This window comes from Pituophis catenifer, unplaced genomic scaffold, assembly GCF_029215685.1.
Source record: "Pituophis catenifer annectens isolate HBS135680 unplaced genomic scaffold, rPitCat1.0.hap2 SCAF_13, whole genome shotgun sequence".
Taxonomy (NCBI): domain Eukaryota; kingdom Metazoa; phylum Chordata; class Lepidosauria; order Squamata; family Colubridae; genus Pituophis; species Pituophis catenifer.
The window spans coordinates 402,555-427,005 of record NW_027256893.1 but is presented as its reverse complement, the minus strand read 5'-3'; the positions used below and the strand labels follow the sequence as shown (position 1 = coordinate 427,005).

General features: G+C 40.1%; 1 protein-coding gene across 1 annotated transcript in view; it reads right to left on the bottom strand.

Moving 5' to 3' along the window:
• Window positions 1-24,451, bottom strand: part of HYDIN (HYDIN axonemal central pair apparatus protein) — a 422,362-nt gene that overhangs the window by 345,846 nt on the left and 52,065 nt on the right. Inside the window, exons 10-13 of the mRNA XM_070952742.1 lie at window positions 5,562-5,661; window positions 4,154-4,272; window positions 1,410-1,633; window positions 857-924 (exon numbers count right to left, since the gene is read on the bottom strand). Coding sequence (XP_070808843.1) covers window positions 857-924; window positions 1,410-1,633; window positions 4,154-4,272; window positions 5,562-5,661 — 511 coding nt within the window. The remainder of the gene's footprint in view (window positions 1-856; window positions 925-1,409; window positions 1,634-4,153; window positions 4,273-5,561; window positions 5,662-24,451) is intronic.

Genomic DNA, 24,451 nt, shown 5'->3' with positions numbered 1-24,451 from the left:
AATTTCACAGCTTTAGAAGGGAAGGTGGCTGCTTCTAGCATCACCCAGCCCACAGCAAACGAGTTCACTTAACAACCACCATGTTCATTTAATGACCATCACATTTATTTTACAACCTCCAAGTTCGCTCTGTGACTGCTGTAAAAAAGATCATGAAGTCAGGTCAGTCACATGATGACCTGTTTTGCCAGTATCCTGACTTATGACTGCAATTGCCAGGCTTAACTACAGTTGTAAATTGAGGATTACCTCAGATATTAAAATTCCATCCACAATTCTTTTCAAGTTACAGCTCATAAGAGCCTTTTCCTCACAGCTGAGCCTTTGTGATTCCTTGAGAGTCTCCTAAGAGTTGCCATCCTTCAAAGGAGTCAGGACAGCCTGGCTGCAGTCCCTGCTGCTTGAGCTTTGCTTCCCTTCCTTTCCCTTCCCTTCCCTTCCCTTCCCTTTGTCCCTTTGCCCTGTTTCCAAAGTGAACACACTGAACATCTGGGCATGTCTATGGAGGTTCTCAGTCATCCAGGTCACAGTTGTCCCAAAGGTACTTTTCAAAAGGCAGCTGGACTTTCTTGCTTTTTTCCTTGAAGCTTTTGCTTCTCATCCAAGAAGCTTCTTCAGTCCTGACTGAATGGTGGGGAAGGGAAGCACATTTAGGACATCTGGGCCTGCTTTTCTTTTGTTCAGCAGGTAGCAAATTATCAGCAGGAAACAAATTTCTTCCTTGTCTAGCCTGGAGGACCTGAGTCCCTCTGGGGGGCTTATTGGGACTGCAAAGCAAGTCTTGGACTAGATGGACATTGAACTAATTGGCCGAAGTGGAATCCCCAAACAAAATGAATGTAGAGGACTGGCTTACCAAAGGAGACATTCCCAAAATCGAGAGAGGGGACACTGAAATGAAAAGTGGGTCCAATGACACAGCCCCTGAGGTGAAAAACAGAGATTTTTTAAATAATACAAAGAGAGCAAACCCAGCAGAGATAAGCAATGAGAACACCCATTGATCCGGCCACGTCAGGGGTGGGTTCTACTTACCTTTACTACTGGTTCGCAGCGGGGCCGCATGCGCGCACTTGCTTTGCTCGCACACACGCACACTCTTCTGCACAAGCACAGAAGCTTCTGCACATGCACAGAAGTGTTTTGATGATGGTGGGGTCGGTGGGCGGAGCCTCCCGCCAGTTTTACTATCGGTTCTATACAACTGGTGCAAACCGGGGACAACCCACGTGCCCAACAGAATGAGTCCCATGAAACATTTTACATTCAAGTGTATTTTTTGTCTTGTCACAAAGAAGAGATGAATCTGCTCATGGCTGACAGACCTCACCACACAATGCAAATGCCTCTGCGAAAGTTGGTTAACCTTAATAAGTAGTCTAGCTGATGTATAAGAGGTTGGGGCTTACCGAATAACTAAGGTCACAGGCTGGGGAGATCCATTCACATGGAACTTGAACTCTTCTGAGAAGGGGCCCAGGACAGTAGAGCTGAAAGAAATGTGAATGGCCTGATGGCAACCTGGCTCAATGATTCCTTCTCTGGGTTGAAAGGCAAAGCAGGCACCCAGCACAGTGGAGGGCCACATCAGGTGGAAGAGGGCATCAATAGCTCCTTGGTTAGATAAGATGGCCTGGCACAGAGAGAAGGGAGAAAGATGAGTGGGGGAAGTAACTTGGCAGTTCAAGAACCAACAGTGATACCTCTACTTCTAATTTGCGTGAAAAGCCTCAGTTCAAAGGTATCCATTTGAATGGGGTTCTGGCACTGGATTGCATTAGAACTGACCTGAAGAAGTGACCCAGCCAACATTCGTTATTGGTGGCTCTGGCAATGCACATCATGGCAACTGGGTCCAGCACCGTGACCATGGCATCTCTGAATCTATACCCATTTATTTTGTAGTAATACCTAGGTCCCATGAGAGTGTTGCCTAGGCTTCTTCTCATCACCAGCCTCTGGCCTGACCGACCCTGAATACCCTTTGGTGAAGGGCAGATGCCCCTCGAGGCCTTCCAAAGTTTGTAAAAATCTGATTGCTTCAGAAGACATTGGGAGATTTGGGTTGTATATATTCTTATTTAGATATTACTATACTTTCACACTATATGACGCACTTCCCTCCCCAAAAAAGTGGGTGGAAATGTCTGTGCATCTTATAGAGCGAATATTGTGATGTGTGGGGGGGAGATGGGTTGGTGGCAAATGCCGCTGCCACTTGGGAACACTGGAGCCTTTGCTGCCGAGCAGCTGATTGGCGGTTGGATCGGCCACCCAGTTGGATCAGGGTTCTGCTCTGTTGTGCCCATCACCGGTCAACTGAGCTGAGCTGCTCAGGGAACACTCTGTTATGCCCACCACCAGTCTGAGTTCTTTCTTCCTGTCTGTCCTTCACTCTTCTTTCAGGCCTTTCCTCACTATTGAGCATAAGTAATATTTGCCCATCTTTAAACCAAAACATTGTTGTTATAAAATTGGCTGCCCTCATTGTCCTCCCTCTGTTCTGAGTCACTGCCAAATGCTCTTGCCTCGCTTGTGAGTCTATCATAGCCACCGCCTATTGCTGCCTGTTCACCGCTGCCTGATTGCCACCACCTGTTCGCCGCCACCGATCGCCACCACCTAAAACAGCTGATCGGTGGTATTCCGGGAGGTCGATCTAATCGCCAATCAGTTGCTCGGCAGCGATGGGTCCGGTGTTCCCTGGTGGCGGCAGCAGCTCAGCTCAGTTGATCAGTGGTGGGCGTAATAGAGCGGAGCCCTGACGAGCCATGTGCTGGAGCAGCAATAACGTGCTGAAGCTGACCAGGCTGTTTGCTGTTTGCTGCAAGGATACTACCTAGATGAATACTGGATGGATGCTGGGAAGCAGAGGCAGATTTTTTTTTCTTGTTTTCCTCCTCTAAAGCTAATGTGCATCTTATAGTCCGGAGTGTCTTATAGTGTGGAAAATACGGTATATATTCTATGCACTACATTTATGCTTTTGCACTCATGATATATACAGGTAGTCCTCCACTTACAACCATTCCTTTCATGACTGTTCAAAGTTATGACAACACTGAAAAAAGTGACTTATGATCAGTCCTCACACTTATAACTGTGGTAGCATCCTCACAGTCACATGATTGAGCTTTGGGTGCTTGGCAACCAGCATTTTTTTGCAATGATTGCAGCATCCGTTGGGATGGTTATTTGCAACCTTCTTAGGGGCTTCTGAATAGCAAAGTCAATGGGGGAAACGCTCGATTCACTTAACGACCACAGAATTCACAACAACTATAGTGGTTTGCTTAATAACTAGGGCAAAAAAGGTTGTAAAATGGGGCACAAGTCACTTAACAATTACATTGCTTAGCAACAGAAATTTTGGTCAGAATTATGGATACAAGCCCAGGACTGCTTGTACTGCTGAGCTGCTTAAATTGAAACAGTATCTAATTTTGACAAGCAATTACATAAATGAATCTACTGATAAGACTCACAAGCGAAGCAAGAGCATTTGGCAGTGACTCAGAACAGACCTACAGAGGGAGGACAATGAGGGCAGCCAATTTTATAACAACGATGTGTTGGTTTAAAGATCGGCAAATAATACTTACGCTCAATAGTGAGGAAAGGCCTGAAAGAAGAGTGAAGGACAGAGAGGAAGAAGGAACTCGGCACTTTAAAAGGGAAATAAAATACTATTCTTCTCCTAATTTTTCATTTCCCCAGTTTCCTCTACAAACTTGATCAACATATTGTAAGAGGAAAGAGAATCTTACTGATCCTAGACCAAGCAAAATCCAAAAACTGTAGGGAATTCCTGGAAGCGTGGCATTCAGACAAATAAGCCACAATAGAACCAAAGAAAGACAAATTACATTTACACAACATTAGAAATGGGCAATAAAAAGCAAAGAAGGAAACAAAAATATGAGAACATCTTGTCTCCAGCAGCCTATATCCAGATAAGCAGGGATTAACACTAGGCAAACAGTCAAACAGAAAACAATACCCTTATCCAGCACTGGCAAAGCAAGCTACTATATATAATGAGGAAGCAGAGCCCACAATCCCCAGCACTTATGATGTTCCCTAATCAGGTAAAGAAACATCTGCAAGCAAACAACCAAGCTCAGAGAGCACCAAGTGTAACAACTGAATTTACCTCATAACTGTGAGATGATCCCACAAAAATTTTCCCAACGTCCAGCTGATCAAAGTTGAAAAGTAGCTTGGGGCCTATTGCCTCCCCCTTGATACGCAGAGGGAGCCTGGTCTCTCGGCCTGTAGAAATGATAACTCATCTTCAGGAAATTAATGGTGGCACAACTCTTTAAACAATATTGGACAAAACAAACAAGATCAGAAAGTGGAGGCATTGAGCTTTGCTCCTTGCTGTGCACAAATCACTCTCTTCTTGCCTTGGAATTCTGCTATTTATTCATTTACTCATCATGTGGCATGTCATACATGGACTTGCAATATATATTAACAGAGGTGGAATTCAGCCAGTTTGCACAAGTTCAGGCGAACCAGTTGTTAAAATTCTGCCCAGTTTAGCAAACCGGCTAATCCCACCACTGGCTGGCCCTGCCCCCTCCCGTTTTTTGGGCTGTTTTCCTGACTGTTTTTTAGCCGTTTTCGGGCCATTTTGGATGTACAGTAGCAAATAAATAGGGAGGGAAATTGAGTCAAAGGCCTCAACAAGATACAACTTCCCTCTTTATTTACTACTGAACATCCAAGATGGCCTGAAAAACGGCCTGAAAATGGCTGAAAAACGGCTGAAAATGGGCCAAAAAACCACCCAAAAATAGCTGAAAAACAGGCTGAAAAATGAAGATTTCAAATCTTCAATTACTCTCTTGAAGCTGTACCAGTGGAGAAATCTACATTTTTTTACTACCGGTTCTGTGAGTGTGGCTTGGTGGGTGTGGTATGGCTTGGTGGGCGTGGCAGGGGAAGGATACTGCAAAATCTACATTCCCAACCCACTCCAGGGGAAGGATACTGCAAAATCCCCATTCCCTCCCCACTACTGGGGGAAGGATATTGCAAAATCTCCATTCCCACCCCACTCTGGGGTCAGCCAGAGGTGGTATTTGCCGGTTCTCTGAACTACTCAAAATTTCTGCTACCGGTTCTCCGAACTGCTCAAAAGTTCCGCTACTGGTTCTCCATAACCTGTTAGAACCTGCTGGATTTCACCCCTGAGCTGTACAACAATCTGGATTTGAAAGGGAAAAGGAATTCATAGCTTGTATGGGCACACACTTCAGACCTCTCAATACCTCACATCCATTGTGCTTTTTCCTGCCCCGCTGCACAAATTTTTTCAACATTTGCTGGCAAACACAAAGTGAGGTGGCTGGGGACTTCTGGGAGTTGAAGTCCACAAATCTTAAAGTGGCCAAGGTTGGTGACCCCTGCCATAGGCTTCAGCTTAATTATGACTGAAAGAGATTCCTATGTTTGCCGTAACTGAGGATCAGGATATCAGGACCAGCTTTCACAAGACTGGGAAACTGAAATCACCCATATCCTAAAATAGGGATATGTATTTAAGGTTATACCCGTAATATCACAGTAGACCGTCTGAAGATACATCCCTGCTTCTTGTGGCCTGAACATCACACTGATTTCAGTTGTAGAATTGGGCCAAACATCTCCCTCCTAAAGAAAAATAGAATAAAGACAATGAATATGAAAGCTCAAGAAGGTCTGTCTTTCAGCTCTTTCTAAAATTCTGGAACAGACACATACAAATATCACCAATATTATTCTGGATGAAAAAAGGCCCAAAGAATTTTTTTAAATTAAATGATGCAGCAAAGAGCACAACTGAACCTTCCTGCTTCTTCTTAGACTTGGATAATGTCTGAAAAGGATTGAGATCAGTCTTATTCAAAGAAAGGCTTTTGTTTCTGTTGCTCTGCAGGTTCACTTTCTGTATTCAAAAACCATTCTGCACAATCATGTTCTGGATTAAAAACCAGAAATATATACTGTATGTTCCCAAACAATAAAACCATATGGCTTAATTAAAAAACATGTTGCCTCACATGCCTCACCTAGCAAATCAAGCAGTCGAGATGTAAAGGAATTTAGCAGCCTTCCCACTGCCCTCTGGCCTGTACTGGAGAGCCCATCATGTGGAGACACAGAGCCCTCTTCTTCCTGGGATGAAGGGCAACTCACAGGGCTTCGCTGGGAGTTTTAGACTGTTAAAAGCAGGGGAGGGGGACCTGAAGCACAAGTAGTAATCCACTGAAAAACAGACTGAATTCCGATGCAGTTATAAAGTGTGTTGGCACCCGGCCACATTACTTAGCAATGGGAATTCTGGCCGTCCTGGTTGCAATCATTAAACAAGGACCACATGGTCCATTAAGCAAAATTCAGAAATCGTGATCACCTGACTGCAGGAACACTGTGACAGCCAGAACTAAGAGAACCCATCATAAGTACCATTCATTTGGTGACAGAACTTTGAACAGTCGCTGAACAAATGGTTGTAACCCAAGGACTATCTGTAATAAAATACATTGAGGCCCATTCCCCAATCACGGAGCAGAGAAGTTAGAGCAAGCGGCCAGCTCTCCAGGAGCAGGCAGACATTCATTCATTCATTCATTCATTCATTCATTCATTCATTCACTCATTTATTTTTATTTGTCAAGAACATATTAGGTAATATATTGTATATAAGTATAAACATGAATTGAATACATAAAATAGATACGAATAGAGGAAACATTAGGACAGAGACGGTAAGCACGCTGGTGCTCTTATGCACACCTCTTACAGACCTCTTAGAAATGGGGTGAGATCAACAGTAGACAGTCTTAGGTTAATGTTTTGGGGGTTTGGGGATGAAAATCAGGTAGTGCATTCCAGGCATTAACCACTCTGAAGTCATATTTTCTGCAATCGAGTTTGGAACAGTTCACTTTAAGTTTGTATCTGTTGTGTGCTCGTGTGTTGTGGTTGAAGCTGAAGTAGTCATTGACAGGTAGGACACTGTAGCAGATAATTTTATGAGCGGTTCACTTTAAGTTTGTATCTGTTGCGTGTTTGTGTGTTGTGGTTGAAGCTGAAGTAGTCACTGACAGGTAGGACATTGTAGCAGATAATTTTATGAGCTATGCTTAGGTCATACCGAAGGCGACATAGTTCTAGGTTTTCTAAGCCTAGTATCAGGACTTCAGCTGCATGTCCGGCTCGGTGAAGAAAGAAAACGCTACGAACAGGTCTTGTTTGTTGGAAACGCTTTTTACTTCAACTGATTTCCAGCAACATCAGCAGCAAGCCTGACACTTGATGCGGCAATACACAAAGTTGGCGTTGGGAGTGGCTGCCTTCCAACGCTGTTTAAATATACGCGCCTTCAATTACAGCTGATTGCACACCCTTCCGGGTTGCCGTGGCTTCTGCCCATGCAAGATTTAGCAAATCCATTATCCCATCCTAGCAGAACGGAAGGGCGGCACAATTAAACCCTCCACTCTGACCGCAGCGTGACCGACCAGCTATCGTTACGCTAAACACCCCCACCACCAATGTGAACAGCATACGCAAACCAGCCCCCCCCATGCCGCTGGATTCAGGTATGGTATATAACATCAGGCTCCAAATATGGTATATAACATCAGGATCCAAAGTCGCTACAAGATCCACGGTCGTTACTAGAGCTCCAGGTGTCGAGGGGACCTCGACACCTAGAATTTAAAGTCTGGTAGCATAAGGTATTTTGTTGCAAGCAGAGGAGTGGAGGATTCTTCTTGTGAAATATTTGCGGACATGTTCAATTGTATTAATGTCCGATATATAGTGATGGTTCCAGACAGATGAGCTGAATTCGAGAATTGGTCTAACAAATGTTTTGTATGCTCTGGTTCGTAGTGTGATATTACCGGAGAAGAAGCTACGCAGGATTAGGTTTTTGGCGATCAAGTTTTATTGATTTTTTCTTTCACATATATATTTTATGAATAGAGTATTGACCAAATCATATCATATACAACTTGTCACATCGAAATAAAATTTACATATTTCAATTTCTGCCAAAATATTTTCCCCTACTTTTTTATCTTGTCTTAATATCTTCTATACTTATTATATAAACAGTATCACCATCCACCCTTCAAATCCCAATTTCTTAACATTATTTCAATTAATTATTTTATCTTATCCATTGTTAATCATACATATTCTCTTTTAACTTTCATATTAGCTCATTCTTCATCCTAATAAATTTGAGAATACTTGGGGTTGCCCTTCTACCATTCCATCTCCTTTATTTTACAACAATCCTCCTCCTTCTCCTCTCTTTCCCTTCCCTCCCTTCTTCTATCCTTTTCTACTTTCTTCTTTCCACCTCTCTTTCCCCTTCTCTACTTCCCCTTCCTTTCCCCCACTCCTCCTTTTCTTCCTCTTTTTTTGACCTTCTCTCCTACTCTTGTTTCCCCTCCCTTTCTTCCTCTCCTTTTCCCTTTTTTCTATTCCCCTCTCCTTCCTCTCTCCTTCCTCTCTTCCCCCTCCTATCTACTCCTACTCCTCTTTCCATTCTCTCTCCATTGTTGTATTCATTTTCAATTCAATATTTTCCAAAATGGTATCCGAGCAACCCTGATTTTTTTCTCCATTTATTGAATTTATTTCTCAAAATCCCCATCACATTTTTTAGTTATTAACAATGTATTTCAAGACGCAGTTATGTGTGGGATTTTGGGGAATCCCTGTGATAGTCTGTCCGTGCCTCTCTTGAAGGGTTGCCAGGTGTCCACTATTTGAGCGGACAGTCCACTTTTTTCACATTATGTTCACTAATTTTTTTTCACAAAATAGTGGACATTTTTTTAATTCAAAAGCTTTATGATGAAATGGTACGTAATCTAAAGCTGTATAGTCTAAGAATAAGGATAGGAGAATCGCGTTTTGTCTTTTTTTTCATAAGTTAGAATGAGACAAAGATCAAATGCTCATTGCAATAATCACATTTTACACAACAGCGCAAAAAATGCATTAAAGCAGTTATCTTTTGATATCGAAAATGTAGCGCTGAAGGTTTTTGCCGAATTTTCGAATTCTGCGAAGAAACGAGAAGAGTTGAAATAATTTTTTGAGTTTTGCGAGTCAGAATTCCATGAAGTTTTGCGCCATGTTCCAACACGTTGGTTAAGTTTGTTTAAAGCGGTCGAAAGACTTCTTTTAAACTGGATACCTCTAAAATCGTATTTTATTTCTCTTGGAACTGATGAATGCCATAAGGTTATCTGGAACCTTATTTCGGATCAGGAAAATGAACTCGCAAAGGATGATGAACCAACAATTTCAGAATTGTATTTATATTTCACGCACTTCTTCATGTCAATAATGGAAGACACCCTACTGAAGCTGGAAAGCAAGAAAATTCTTGCATGTGATCTTCACATTATCATGTGTAAGCTGCGTGATTCTTTGCAAAAAAAATACGATGAGCAGTTTTTTGGAATGAAAGTTTTATTTGCCTTACGTAAAAAACATTTGCCTGAGAATGCCGTGCAAAAGTTCAAGAAAGAAGCCATCAACGTGTATCAAAGAGCCATTGTGTACCTAGAAAAGTGGTATAATTTCACTGATTCAGTATATGAGACGCTAAATTGTTTCAATCTAATTGATCGCAATAATCCTCCAACTTTAGAAGAAATGACGAACATCTGGTTATTATCACCATGGCGAGAAGAACTTCCACCCAACACTCTCTTCGATGAAATTTGTGCCTTAGAAGAAGTTTATGTTCATCTGCAGGGCGATTCATCCCTTGATAAGTGGACGTACTTTTTCAAGAAAGAGCCAGCTCCGAGTTTACTGAAACTGTTCCAGTATTGTGCATCAATTCTGGTACCAAATGCAAACATTGAACGAATTTTCAGCATCATGGGAAATTTGTGGACTGACGAACGTAACCGACTGCTTGTACCATCAGTTCGAAGTGAACTTTGTATATTTTTTAATATTTCTCAACGTTGTACTGAAATTAAAGAATTATTCCTTAAACACAAAGAATTGATCAAAGCTGCGCAGTCAAATAAAAAATACACACGACAGCAAATAAAATGTAATTTAATATTTTACGTATTATTATAATATATTTGATGTTTTGAATTTTAAGTAAAGTTTTGAAGTGATTATTTTAATACGTGTTAAAATGTTTGTAAGAAAATATATAATTTAATTGTAATTTTTTTACTACTTAACACCCCCCCCCCGCTTGTCCGCTATTTTTTGGAAGCAGACCTGGCAACCCTACTCTCTTGGTTAGTTGGATACAGCCTCTCATACCGAGTGACTGAGAAAGCAGCCATATGTGCTGCTAAAAAGCTGGGGCGGCTGCAACTGGAGCAAGGAGCTAAAGACAAAGTGCATCATCTGGGTGAGAAACTGCCTTTTTATACTAAAGTTTTTTTTCATGCCCCCTTGGAATAAATAGAAAGTGAAAAAGTGAAACGGAGCAAAGAGGGGAGGGAGAGTGGGTCTATGACAGCTCTCCACTTCCTATATTAGAGTTGCGAAGAAAGCAATTAAATCCAAAGAAAAGACAGAATGAACTGAAAGGATTGATTTGAAAATAAGAGAAGATAGAGAACCTGATCATTAATTTTTTTTGTATGGACAAATGATTTTAAATGAATTGGAACTGAACAGAGTATTTTGAAAATTTTAACTTTATTTACTGCAGCGCCATCTGGTGGCATAAGAGAAAAGACTTTAAATTGAAGGGAAAAATAAGGCTGACCTTGACTGGCAGACTGATAAAAAAACAGATGTTAAAGAAAAAGAGAGACACTGGGAATGATGTTTTTAATGCAAGATAAATAGTGAACCTTTTGAAAGATTGAAACAACCAACTGGCTGGTTGATTTTGTTTTACTTTTTGGATTTTTATTTTACATTGTTTGCTTTTTTTACTTTCCAACTTTCCTGTGCATACGCTATCTTCAAAGTATTTTTTGGAACTTTTGATTTGACTTTATCGTTTACTATATGTTGGTGGGAATAGAAGACTTTTGGACCTGGGATTCTTTTGTTTCTCTTTTATTTTTGCTTGCTTTTTTCTCTGGGTTTTTTTTTTTTTTTGGCGACTTCATTAAGAGGCATTTTGACTGGGTTTCACCACAGAGAACTGGGATTAAGGCAAGAAGAGCCTGAAGGAGGATAATTTTTTTTCTTTCCCCTGCCCCCTTTTTCTTCTTAAATAAATGCTCTTTATTTTTTTATGTTTATTTTCTTTTTCCCTTCTTTTTGAGGTGATTGTGGTAGTCTTAGTTTTACCTATATTTTTTCTAATCCATCCAACAGAGTGGATTAGATATCTGGATTACAAATTGGACCATTTGTGGATTACAAATTGAGTGGCTATCAAATTTAAGAAATGAAGAAATTTACTGCACATCTGCATTCAACGGTAAGTCATTCCTCTACGGAGTCATAGAAAACACCAGAAATTATGGAGCTTAAAAATATGATACAGATGTTTCATCAAGACCTGAAAGAAGACTTAAAAGAGGTCAAGGAGATGATGGGGAAAACTGAAGAAAGAATTCAAAAAAATAGAGGAAAAAGCAGATCAGACAGAGAAAAAAGTGGGAGAACTTGAGGAAAGAATGACATCAGTGGACAAAAATCATGAAAGAACGATTATTGCATTAGAAATGGACAGATCTGATTATTATCTAAGATTTCGAAATGTAGAGGAAGAGAAGGGGGAAAATTTGGCAGAAGTTATGGCAGAGTTGCTGGCAGAAATGATGGAGGAACCTAAAGAGATTAAATGGGATTGACGAAATATTTAGGGTACATACAAGATATGCAATGAAAAATAAGCTACCAAGAGAAGTTAATGTAAGATTTACAAAGAAAGTGATAAAAACAGAAATACTACAAATAGCAAGGAACACTCCAATAAAATACAAGGATAAAGAGATAGTAGTACTGAAACGAATACCCAGAAGAGTGAGAGACCTGAGAAAAAAATACAATTTTCTGACAAAGTTGCTAATCAAAAAAGGAGTGAGTTTTTGGTGGTCATCCCAGAAGGAATATTGGTGACCTGGCAAGAACAAAGACATAGATTAGATTCTATAGACAAAGCAGAAACATTCTACGAGCAGTTTTGGGGACAGAAGAAAGAAGAGATAGCAAAAGAAAGAATACAAGAGCAGGAAGAGAGAGCAATAAGAGAAGGAAACAACATAAAAAACTACTAGAACATTCAAAATTGGGAATATTATTTACTCCGTTGATAGACCAAAGTAAGAGAGGTGTAGTGTTATATATAAGGGAAAAACTAGAACCTAAGCAAATTTTTGTGGATGAAGAAGGGAGGATACTTATCATTGAGGAATCATTGAACAATAAACAAATGCTGTTGATAGCAATATATGCACCAAATGAGAACCAAGAAAAATTTTATGGGAAACTAAACAGAAAAATATTAGAATTTGAGTATGAAAATATTTGTATAATGGGTGATTTTAATGCGGTGGTAGACGCAGATTTGGACTAAACAACGAAGATAAATATGAAACCTAAGAAATTACTTCCAAAGCCTTTTTTTACAATGGTTGAGGAATTAAGTATACAAGAAAAGACATTTGAAAGAAAAACACTATACTTTTTATTCAAAGGCATATGTCATGGTCTAGAATAGACATGATGTGGATGTCAACAAATATACTAATTAATATACAAGAAGTGAATATTGAAACAAGTACATGGGCAGATCATAATCCAATTATAATTGTATGGAAAGGCCAGAAGAAAAGGCTGAGATGGACTTTGAACTCGATAATTTTACAGGAAAATGAATTTCAACAATTTCTAGAAAAAGAGCTGGTTTTTTTCTTTAAAATAAACAAAAAAGAGGATACATCACTCCAAAATGTATGGGATACAGTGAAAGCATATATTAGAGGACTGGCAATGACATACTTGGGAAAAAAGAATAAAAAGAAAAGACAAAAATGGAAAAAGCTAGAAGAGGGATATAAAAAGTTGGAGAAGGAATTGCAAAAAGATACATAAAATAAGAAAATTAAAAAACAAATAGATTTGAAAAAACATGAAATGAATTTAATTGTACAAGAGGGTTTGGCAAATAAATTAAGAGCTTCTAAACCATTTTTTTTTTTGGAAAATGCAAATACACCAGGTAGATGGTTGGCATATAAAATGATAAAAGAGAAGGAGAAAAAACTAATCAACCAATTAACTGATGGAAAAGGAACAGTATGTTATAGAAATGAAGAAAAGAAAAAAATAGTTCAAAAGTATTATGAGAGACTATATAAACAAGAGATAATATCTGGAGAAACAATGGAACAATATTTAAGAAAATCTGACCTACCTGAAATATCTGAAAATTATAGAAAAGCACTAGAAGAAAAAATAATGATGATGGAATTAACTGAAGCAATCAAAAAACAAAAGAATGGGAAAACACTGGGTCCAGATGGATTACCAGCAGAATTATACAAGACACTGCAAGATGTACTAAACAATGTAATGTTGGAAGTATTTAATGAACTCTTAGTAAATGCAAAGATACCAAACTCATGGATGGAGGCATACATTACTCTTATACCTAAAGAAGACATAGATTTACAACAAATTAAAAATGATTTCGTTGTTGAACGCTGACTATAAAATATTTGCATCAATAATGGCAAACAGATTTAAAAAGTTGTTAAATGAATTTATACACATGGATCAAAATAGTTTTTTACCTAAAAGACAGATTAGAGATAATATGAGAACAATTTTGAATACTCTGGAATATTACGAAGTGCATTCAGATAAGCAAATGGCAATGATATTTTGGATGTGCGAAAAGCGTTTGACAATGTGAATTGGCAATTTATGATAAAACAATTACAAATTATGGACTTTGGGGGGAGATTTATAAATATGATAAAAACAATTTATAATAAACAGTCAGCAAAGGTAATGATGAATGGAGATATGACAGAAAAGTTTAATATAATGAAAGAAACAAGACAAGGATGCCCTCTATCCCCATTATTATTTGTATTGACACTAGAAGTATTAAATAGAAATGTAAGACAAAATGAAGAAATAAAGGAATTGAAAATTTAAAAAGAATATAAACTACAAGCCTTCACAGATGACTTAGTATTTATCTTGGAGGAACCTAAAATAACAAGATCCAAATTAATAGATCAAATAGAAGAATATGGAGACGTGGCAGGACTGAAAATAAATAAAGAAAAGACAAAAATATTGGTGAAAAATATTGCAGAAAAACAGAAGATGGAGAATGGAGAAACTAGACATTCAGATTGTGAAGAAAGTAAAATATTTAGGAATTCAAATAACTTCAAGATGCGTAACGATTAAAGAGGATAATTATTATAAACTGAAAAATCAAATTGAGAAAGACTTGGAGAAATGGAAAAATCTACTACTAAGGGGAAGGATTGCGATAATTAAGATGAATATATTACCGAGATTCTTATTTTTATTTCAAACAATACGATAAAAGTGGAAAAGAAATATTCTGAACAGTTAAATAAAATAGTAATGAAATTCATATGGCAAGGGAAAAAAGTGAGAATTAACATAAGGATGTTACAAGATGTGAGACTCCGAGGAGGATTTGGACTACCTAACTGGGAACTATAGCCAACTAGAGCCTTGATAGTACAGTGGTCTAAGCACCCTGTTATTAACACAGCTGCCTGCAATTACTGCTGGTTCGAATCTCTCCAAGGCTCAAGGTTGACTCAGCCTTCCATCCTTTCTAAGGTAGGTTAAATGAGGACCCAGTTTGTGGGGGCAATAAACTGACTTTGTATAAATATACAAAAGTATGAAGGCTATTGCTTAACGCATTGTAAGCCGCCCTGAGTCTCCGGAGAAGGGCAGCATATAAATCAAATTAAAAAAAACAAACAAACTATACTATCAGGCAGGGGCATTGACATGGATGAAAGAATGGATTGAATTAAGAAATACAAGACTATTAACTTTGGAGGGACATGATTTACAATTGGGATGGCATGCTTTTTTATGGTATGGCAAAAATAAGATGCATAGTTATTTCCAAAGACACTATGTAAGAAATGCATTATTATTAGTATGGGAGAATGTTAGAGATAAATATTAATTGAAAATACCAATATAGTTATCTACAACGGAAGCATTAATACATCCAAATATTATTAATATGGTAAATTATTAATTAGGTAAAATTCTTAGATATAAAGATACACTAACAGATAAGGGGGAAGAAAAAAGAAATAGAAGAACAAGGGATTGAAATGGATTGGCATACGCAATTACAAATACAAACAAGATATGAAAAAGATGCTTAGTTATATGGTTTCTACTTGGAAATGACAGAGCTGGATGAGATAACAAATGATTTAAAAACTATATCATTACTTACTGAGTATTAAGCTAGAAGATCAGGTAAAAGAAATAATGATATCATGGACTAAGAATTTTGCATATACAATTGAATTAGACAAATGGCAGCAAATATGGGAAATAAATTACAAATTAACTATGTCCACAGCATATAAAGAAAAATTATTTATTTATTTATTTATTTATTTTATTAAATTTGTATACCGCCCTTCTCCTACTGGACTCAGGGCGGTGCACAGCCAAAATAAAAACATCCCAATACAAAATTTAAAATTTGTTAAAAGAATTACACAACTTTGGCCTAAAATTTAAAATATCCCGACTAAAACCCATAGACAATTAAAAATCTAACATCTCAAAAGGGGGGGGGGTTTACGCCAGCCCTGTTTGGTGGAAAAGAAAGGTTTTTAGGGCACGGCGAAAAGCCCAGAGATCTGGTATCATGCGTATCTCCAGGGGCAAATCGTTCCAGAGGGCAGGTGCTGCCACAGAGAAGGCCCTCCCCCTGGGGGTCGCCAGCCGACACTGCCTGGCTGACGGCACCCTGAGGAGTCCCTCTCTGTGGGAGCGTACTGGCCAGTGGGAGGCTATTGGCGGCAGAAGGCGGTCCCGCAAATACCCAGGCCCAATGCCATGGAGCGCTTTAAAGGTGGTAACCAATACCTCAATACAAAATGTTCTATAGATGGCACATGGCACCTGAAAAATTGGCAAAAATGTTTAAAGATAAATCAGCTAAATGCTGGAAATGCCATCAGATACCAGGATCGTATTATCATATGTGGTGGACGTGTACAGAAGCGAGGAATTACTGGATTAAAATTAGAACATGGCTAGAGGAAATGATAAAACAACGTATTGATTTAAAACCTGAACTGTTCCTATTGGGCATCTTACCAGAGAAATATAGTAAAGAGAATACTTATTTGATTATACATATTGTAACTGCAGCAAGAATTGTATTTGCGCAAAATTGGAAAGCAGAGAAAATCCCTTTAGAGGGAGAAGTAATTAAGAAAATATTGGAATATGCAGAAATGAATAGATTAACAATGGTAATTAAAGAAAAGGAAGAATCGGAATATTTTAAAGTATGGGGGCAATTATATCAATGGTTAGAGAAGAGATATATAAAAATTTAGATAATTGATGAATTAATATAAACATAAGAAATTTGGGAAGAATGATGTAACAATCTAAATGAAAATATAAAGGTATGATAGAAATATAAGTTATTTTATTTCATCATTTACAACATATTTTTCCCTATCCCGCTTTTTAACATTTCAGTTTTATATCTTAATTTCAGTTATTTTCATTGTTAAACCGGATTACATTTCATATTACATCTGCTGATCCATTTTACAATAAACTTCATTTTATTTGCTTCTTACATACAATTTTTACTATTAACATAGTTCCCTTAAATCAAGTAATATATGCTTTATTTTATTTTATTTTAATTTTATTTTATTGGTTCGATTTATATGCCGCCCTTCTCCGGAGACTCAGGGCAGCTTACAATGCGTTAAGCAATAGCCTTCATACTTTTGTATATACCTGCTTAGTAAGGCTTTCGGCCCACCCTAAGCAGTGTTCTTTTTTATACAAAGTCAGCTTATTGCCCCGCAATCCGGGTCCTCATTTTACCTACCTCGAAAGGATGGAAGGCTGAGTCAACCTTGAGCCTGGTGAGATTTGAACTTGCAGTAATTGCAGGCAGCTGGTGCTACTTAACAGCACTATAGTCTGCTTTGCCACCAAGGCTGTTTTTTCCCTTCCTTCTCTTCATTATTCTTCCCCTTTTAACCATTTTCTTTTGGTCTCTCCAAAATTCCACTTAATATTTTTCTCCCTTTATCCCATTCTCTTATCTATTTTTGCTTTTTATATTTATTGTATCTTTTCCCCTGAATCCTTTCTCTAACTTTTAAGACTGTTACTCTCATAATTCTCCCCGTTTTTACCCAGTCTTTTCCCATTTCCTTCTCTTCCCTTCTTTTTTGGGGGATATTCCCCCCTATCCATTCTTTTTTTGTCACTGTCAATCCCAGTGTAATTATCTATCTTTTTATCTTCAACATTGTATTCTTGCTTCTCATTTATATTCTTTTTTTCCTTTTTTATGTATTCTAACCAGGCTTCTGCTTCTTCATTACCCGTAAATGTTTCACGCACATTTTTAAGCATCTCCATTAATTCCTCATACTCCCAATGCTCCATATTGTCAATTTTTTTAAAAAAATAAATTTTAATTTATGTTTAATTAGGATTTAAGTCCATATAGTCTCTTTTTTTAATTTCCAAATAATATCCAGTTCAAATATTTACTGGTCCACTCCAATTTAAAGCTTTGATATTTTTCACCTTCTTTCAAAGTCAAGACCCAGCTGTTTAAAAAGAAACAAATACTCCTTAAAGTTCCTCACGGTAGTCAAGGTGATTGCTCTTCCTTCAATTTTCAAAGCAATCATTGTAGTGCTTTCTTCAGCAGATGTATCTCTCCAATCCACAAATCCCAAGAGAACAAAGTAACACATTTACAAATATGTTTTAAATCCATATAAAAAATACTTTCTCTTCAATTTCTTTTCCTTTTATTGTTTTTAATTTCTCCAAATTCCATTTTATAACCAATTGTAAAATTTCCTTTCTTGTGCTTTGATATTTTAGCTTCTTTTGTTCTTCCTTCCAATATCAAAACTATCACAAATAATTCAAATCTTCATTAAAGACTGCTTTCTCTCGATTTTCTTTTTCCTGTATTATTTTTAATTTCTCCAAGTCCAATTTTAAGTCCAGGTAGAAAGTTTTCTTTTTTGGGCTTTAGTCCTTTCACTTCCTCTTCATTTTTCTCCCTCCAATTAAAATTCCTAAGTGCCAATTAGCCGCTTATTTCCGCACTGGGACCTCTTTTAAGATTTAAAAAAATTCCTTTTTTACCTGTGAGTTGGCCAATTATTTACCCGGTGCCAATACTCCATTCAAACATCGCTCCTGCACAAAATCTTAGTCCAGTTGCCCCAGCTTCAGAGCGGTCATTTTAATGGCCGCCATCCCCGCCGCCGGTTTAGAGAGCTGCCTCCGACCCTTCAAGGAACTTGCCTGTTCCTCTTGGTCATCCAAGGCACCTCTCCTTCTTCACCGTCTATACAAGACAGTTCCGGTCCGAAGACTCACCAACAGTGGTTTGTCTGGCTCGTCGGAGCCCACTATTTTCCAGCCAGTCTCACCGTGACACTTCCGGTTCCTGGTTTGGCGATGTTGTTACCATGGACTTTGGCACTTCGAACATTAGATATGAATACTCCAAGGTCCTTGACAGAGTGAGGGTCATCTACAAGGTCATGTCCACTCAGCTTGTATTTTGTGTTCTGGTTCTTTTTGCCAATGTGTAAGACAGAGCATTTGTTGGTTGAGATTTGGAGTTGCCAATTTTTTGACCATTCCGACACAAAGTCAAGGTCTTTTTGAAGCAGCATTGTCAGTGGTGTTAAATATTTTTACATCATCAGCGAAGAGAATGTAGTTGCTTATAATATGATCCCAAAGGTCATTTATGTATAGTATGAAGAGTGTTGGTCCTAGAACGCTGCCTTGGGGGACACCACTATTAACAGGTGCAGGATTTGATAGAGCGCTCCCTATTTTGACAACCTGTTGTCTGTTTGACAGGAACGCAGCTATCCAATTATGTAGGGGTCCAGAGATGCCATAGGATTTTAGACTTGGCCTGAGGAGAAACATGGGCCTTGGCATCTTGCTCTCATCCTTGGCTACAGAACTCCCTGAGTGTCCAATGCACATTTTAAACATGATCCCATGCCCAGCAGTTCTTATTGTCACAGCAAAGGTGCAATATTTCTTTTCTTAAAGGAAGGGGAATGTGTACATAACTGTTGTGAAACAGATGGTCATCATCTGAAGTGAAAGGCAAAAAATCAATCTGGGGTGTCTTGGAGATTTGAGATGTCCATCCAGCTGAGCTCTGGCACATGAATCCAGTTGCTGTTACACTCAAATGGGATTTAACAGAAAGACCCATGTTCCTTTTCTGGTCCCCAATCTTTCAAGATACTCTGACTCCTGGAGAAGGGAAAAATGACTTGGCTGCAGGACTGGGATAAGGGGAAAGAAATGGGGAAGGTCGCTTTCAAGGTTGTGTGATGGGTAAAAGATAGTTGAGGCGAAGTATTGGTTAACATTATCCTGAGGAGAGTGATAGACCTCTGCAATGCCGTAATTTTTGGGATGTGAAAAGAGCCTTAAATTGTTGGATTGGAATTATCCATTTTGGATTTCTTTTTTTTATTGATAAATGTACTATATTTATGTTATTATGAGCTATAAGGCAAGAGAGCTACGCTGGGGCATGCAGAAGATCTGGTTGTTACCCATTATGATGATGGGAATTAATAATCCTGAAGAAAGCCACAATTACAGATATTATATGGAATATAATTATAATGTCACTCGGGTGGTTGTTTTCCTTGTTTATATATATATGAGGATATTCATTACTGATGGGGGCAGAAGATGACTGAGGATTTTGAACAACCTGTTGCAACCAGGATGCTATGTTACCCTAAAATGGACGATGGACTCAACAATCCAGTGGAAAGATATCAAAGAAGACATTATATGTATCATAAACTTAAACTCATTGATCTTTTCTATATAACGGAATATTTTTTTTTTAGCAGGGTGGGCAGTAGATTAAAGATATTAAGAATTGTTGTGTATAGCAACTTTGTAGGAAAGTGGGTGGAAATAGATTAGCTTACTGATTGTTTAGTTTAAGAAAAGGGATGTTTAAGTGATATATTTAGGGGAGTGGAGGAAATGGATAGAGCTGAATAAATGTTAAATTAAGATTTATGGGGAAGGCTGCTTTGTAATGTTATATATATAAGTATGGGGGAGGAGGGGAAAAAAAGGGCAGATTGTTGCTAGATTGGGAGTTATAATAATATTATTATGCTAAATTAGAAGTTATTATATAATGTTATTTTTAAATGTATGCTAAGAGGGAAGTAATAATATTAATATTATTAGTATGTAAGGGTCAGTATTTAGAGGAGGGAGTAAGGGGATGCTAAAATATTATATAATCTGTTATGAATTAGGTTTTTGTTGTGAAGAAGTCACAGGGGGGGATGGGTGGCGAGGGGGGTTAGGGAGGAGGGGGGGAGAAAAATGGGGGAAAAATTTGTATTTGAAAACTTTTTCAATTAAAAAAAAAAAGATTGTGTGATGGGGCACCTGGAAGTTTGTTCTGTGAACGACAAATATAGAACATTTGAAATGGGACATAAACTGTGCTCTACTAATTTGCCAAGATGTGAGAAACTATGCTTTGTGAAAAACTTTCAAATTCTTGTAATCTTTGACAACCAATCCTTGTAGGAAGCACCTCTATTATTGGAATGCTGTCTTTACAGCAAGCAATTCTTTATTGAAAATGTCATAATTCTGTTCAACTGGTAGAAACAATGTGGAATAAAACATCCTGATGGGAGATCTCTCCCCCTTTCTTTCTTTGTCTACAGAACATCTCTTAACTGCAACATCTGGATTGTACATTATGGCAACATGTTGTGACAAAGCAATAACATGGAGCAGTTGGAATTCTCTGTGGGTCATTATTTTCAGTTGCTAAGTAAAGTGCACTGTGATGCAGGACCAGCTTACGGCCTTTGCCCATTCATTTTTTCCCAACAGCAGGTTTTTCTAGTTTTTCTTAAACCTCTGCACTGCAGTCTCATCAATGAAATGGTTCCCGAGTCTATTAGGGCTAAGGTTTGTATCTCTTTTTTCCAGCTGACTCAGAAAAAAAGACATTTTGGAGCAGGAACTTCTTTTGGCCGGCTCCCAGTAAAGCATGATCGTGGCTCCTATGAACTTCTCTGGCAAACTTCTGTGGCGCTCTCATGTAACCCCCCTCCTGCGCGAGCTGCACTGGCTCCCAGTGGTCTTCTGGGTGCGCTTCAAGGTTTTGGTTACTATCTTTAGAGCGCTCCATGGCTCAGGACCAGGGTACTTACGAGACCGCCTCCTGCCACCAATAGCCTCTCACCGACCAGTTCGCTCCCATAGAGAGGGACTCCTCAGGGTGCCGTCGGCCAAACAATGTCGACTGACAGCCCCCAGGGGGAGAGCCTTTTCTGTGGGGGCACCTACCATCTGGAACGGGCTTCCCCCGGAGTTACGAAACATCCAAGACTTACGCATTTTCCGCCGAGCCCTGAAAACATTTCTATTCCAACAAGCTGGTCTGGCCTAACTCTCCCTTTTTAATTGGCTTTTAAACTGTCTTTTAAATTGGGTTTTAAACCTCTTTAGATAAATTTGGATGTTTTTTAATCTTTGAGCCTAAATTACTTAATCTGTTTCTAAATAGTTTTTAACTTCTATATGTATTTGTATTTATTATGGCTGTTCACCGCCCTGAGTCCTTCGGGAGTAGGGCGGTATACAAATATGAAAAATAAAATAAAATAAATAAACCCCACCCGGGAGTGTGCAGAAATATGAATGGCTGGGCTGCTGCTGCTCTAGACGAGCTGAGCTGCATGGCTCTTTGGAAATCTGCTTCATGGTAGAAGTGAGTTGGTCTGGATTTCATTTACGGCTATCCTCATTTCCCAGACTTAACCCTGTTTGTGTAGCTGCTGCCCCATGGCCGAGGGATAGTTCTGGTTATGTCAGAAGCCGAGCACCCACCTCCCTGCTTTGCCAGGCTCCCATCTTAGAGCCAGCAGAAACTATGCCACCCCAATCTGCACCAACAGGTCAGTGTTGCAGCTTTCTTGGGTGATCTGTAACAAACAAACATCCCCTTGTCTTTTTAAAGGATGTGACTGGGACACCTAAAAAGTCAAGGCTCACCAAATCTTTAAAAAATGTAACAATGAATTCAAAGTTGTTAAATATATTTATTTATATTTATTTTTATTTTATTAGTCATATTTCTATGCCGCCCACTCTCTGAGGACTCTGGGTGGCTTACACCAAAGACAGTATACTAAATAGCATATGCCCCCAACAATCTAGAGAGAGAGAGAGAGAGAGAGAGAGAGAGAGAGAGAGAGAGAGAGGGAGGGAGGGAGGGAGGGAGGGAGGGAGAGAGAGCAGGTGCTCAGCTGGAGTAACATGCCAGACTGAAGGTCAGAGTCAGATTGAATGTGGCTCCCCAGAGTCTGCTCTTCTCTGAGCTAAGCATAGCCAGGACCTCCAAACATTCACTGTACCTCCTTCTTCCCAGGGCCTTCATCATCCTGTGGCTCTCCATCCAATGTTTGTGGATGTTCTTCCTAAAATGTAGTGCTCAGAAACATCAAGTCTAGAGGCAATTCGCCAGTTCCTGCTGCATAAAGTAGGTTGTCAAGTTAAGGGAGCACGCACCCGCTGTCTCCAAGCGGTAGGGTGCTCCGGCCCCCAAGGCTCCACCCGTTCGCCAGGTTGCACAGATCCTCACGGCCCGGGCCTTCGTCTGATGTTGGGCAACGCCAGGTCCGTAGTAAATAAAGCCCCCCTCATCTGTGATCTTGTTCAGGAGGGGGGAGCGGACCTGGCGGGTATTACGGACACCTGGTTGGGCCCGGAGGGAGGGGTCCCTCTGGTAGAAATGTGCCCACCAGGCTTCCACACATTCCATCAGCCGAGGTCACAGGGGAGGGGCGGGGGAGTAGCGGTTATTATTAGAGAAGGCCTTAGGCCTAGGGAGACCACTGTACCTCAGACAGCTGGTTGTGAGTCCCTTCTTGTGAAGTGGGGCCATGGGGTTCAGATGGGCTTGCTGATCACGTACCTGGCTCCCTGCCACCTGGCAGCAACCCTGCCTGAGCTACTCAACGTTATCGCCGCGGTGGCGGTTGATACCCCCAGACTTATGGTCATGGGGGATTTCAACCTGCCGTCCGTGGGTGAGACGTCTGAGGTGGCTCGGGAGTTCATGGCTTCCATGACGGCCATGGACCTGACCCAGCTAATTCATGACCCTACGCACATGGGGGGAAACACACTGGACTTGGTTTTTGTCTCTGGACAGTGGTTGAGTGATCTTGAGATAGGGGATGTAGTCATTGAGCCCTTGTCATGGTCGGATCACTCTCTCCTTCGCCTTGACCTTCGTACCGCGACACCCCGCTGCAGGGAGGCGGAACCGATAAGATGGTACCGCCCCAGGCGCCTGATGGAACCCGATAGGTTCCAGACGGAGCTTGGGCCAATTCCTGAGGTTCTGGCTCACGCCTCAACTGGAGACCTAGTGGCCGCCTGGGATAGGGCGGCTGCTGGGGCCCTGGATCGAGTCGTGCCTTTGCGGCCTCTGACCCGGCGTGGATCTCGCCTGGCTCCTTGGTTTACCGAGGAGCTGAGGGAGATGAAGCGCCAGAAAAGACGCCTAGAGAGTAGTTGGAGAGCTAGTCTCTCTGAATCGGACCGGACACTGGTAAGATCCCATATTAGGACTTACCTAGTGGCGATAAAAGCAGCAAAATGTACGCATTTCGCTGCTCTTATTGCGTCATCAGATAATCGCCCGGCCGCCCTGTTTAGGGTGACCCGCTCCCTGCTCCACCAGGAAGCGCAGGAGGACCCCTTGGAGGGAAGAGCCGAGGACTTTGTTCAGTATCTGTATGACAAAATCACTCAGATTCGGGAAGGTCTGGACTCTGACTGGGTAGATCCAGCGAGAGTGACGGAGGCAGGTCTTGAGACTGTTATCTGGGATGAGTTTGATCCTGTGACCCCAGATGACGTGGACAGGATTCTGGGTAGATTGAACGCGACCACATGTTTGTTGGACCCGTGTCCCTCCTGGTTAGTGCTGGCTTCCCGGGAGGTGACGCGAGGCTGGCTCCAGGGGATTATAAATGCTTCGTTGGGTGAGGGTGTCTTCCCCGCCGCCCTTAAGGAGGCGGTGGTGAGGCCCCTCCTCAAGAAGCCTTCCCTGGACCCGGCAATATTGGCTAATTATCGTCCAGTCTCCAACCTTCGTTTTGTGGCAAAGGTTGTTGAGAGTGTGGTTGCG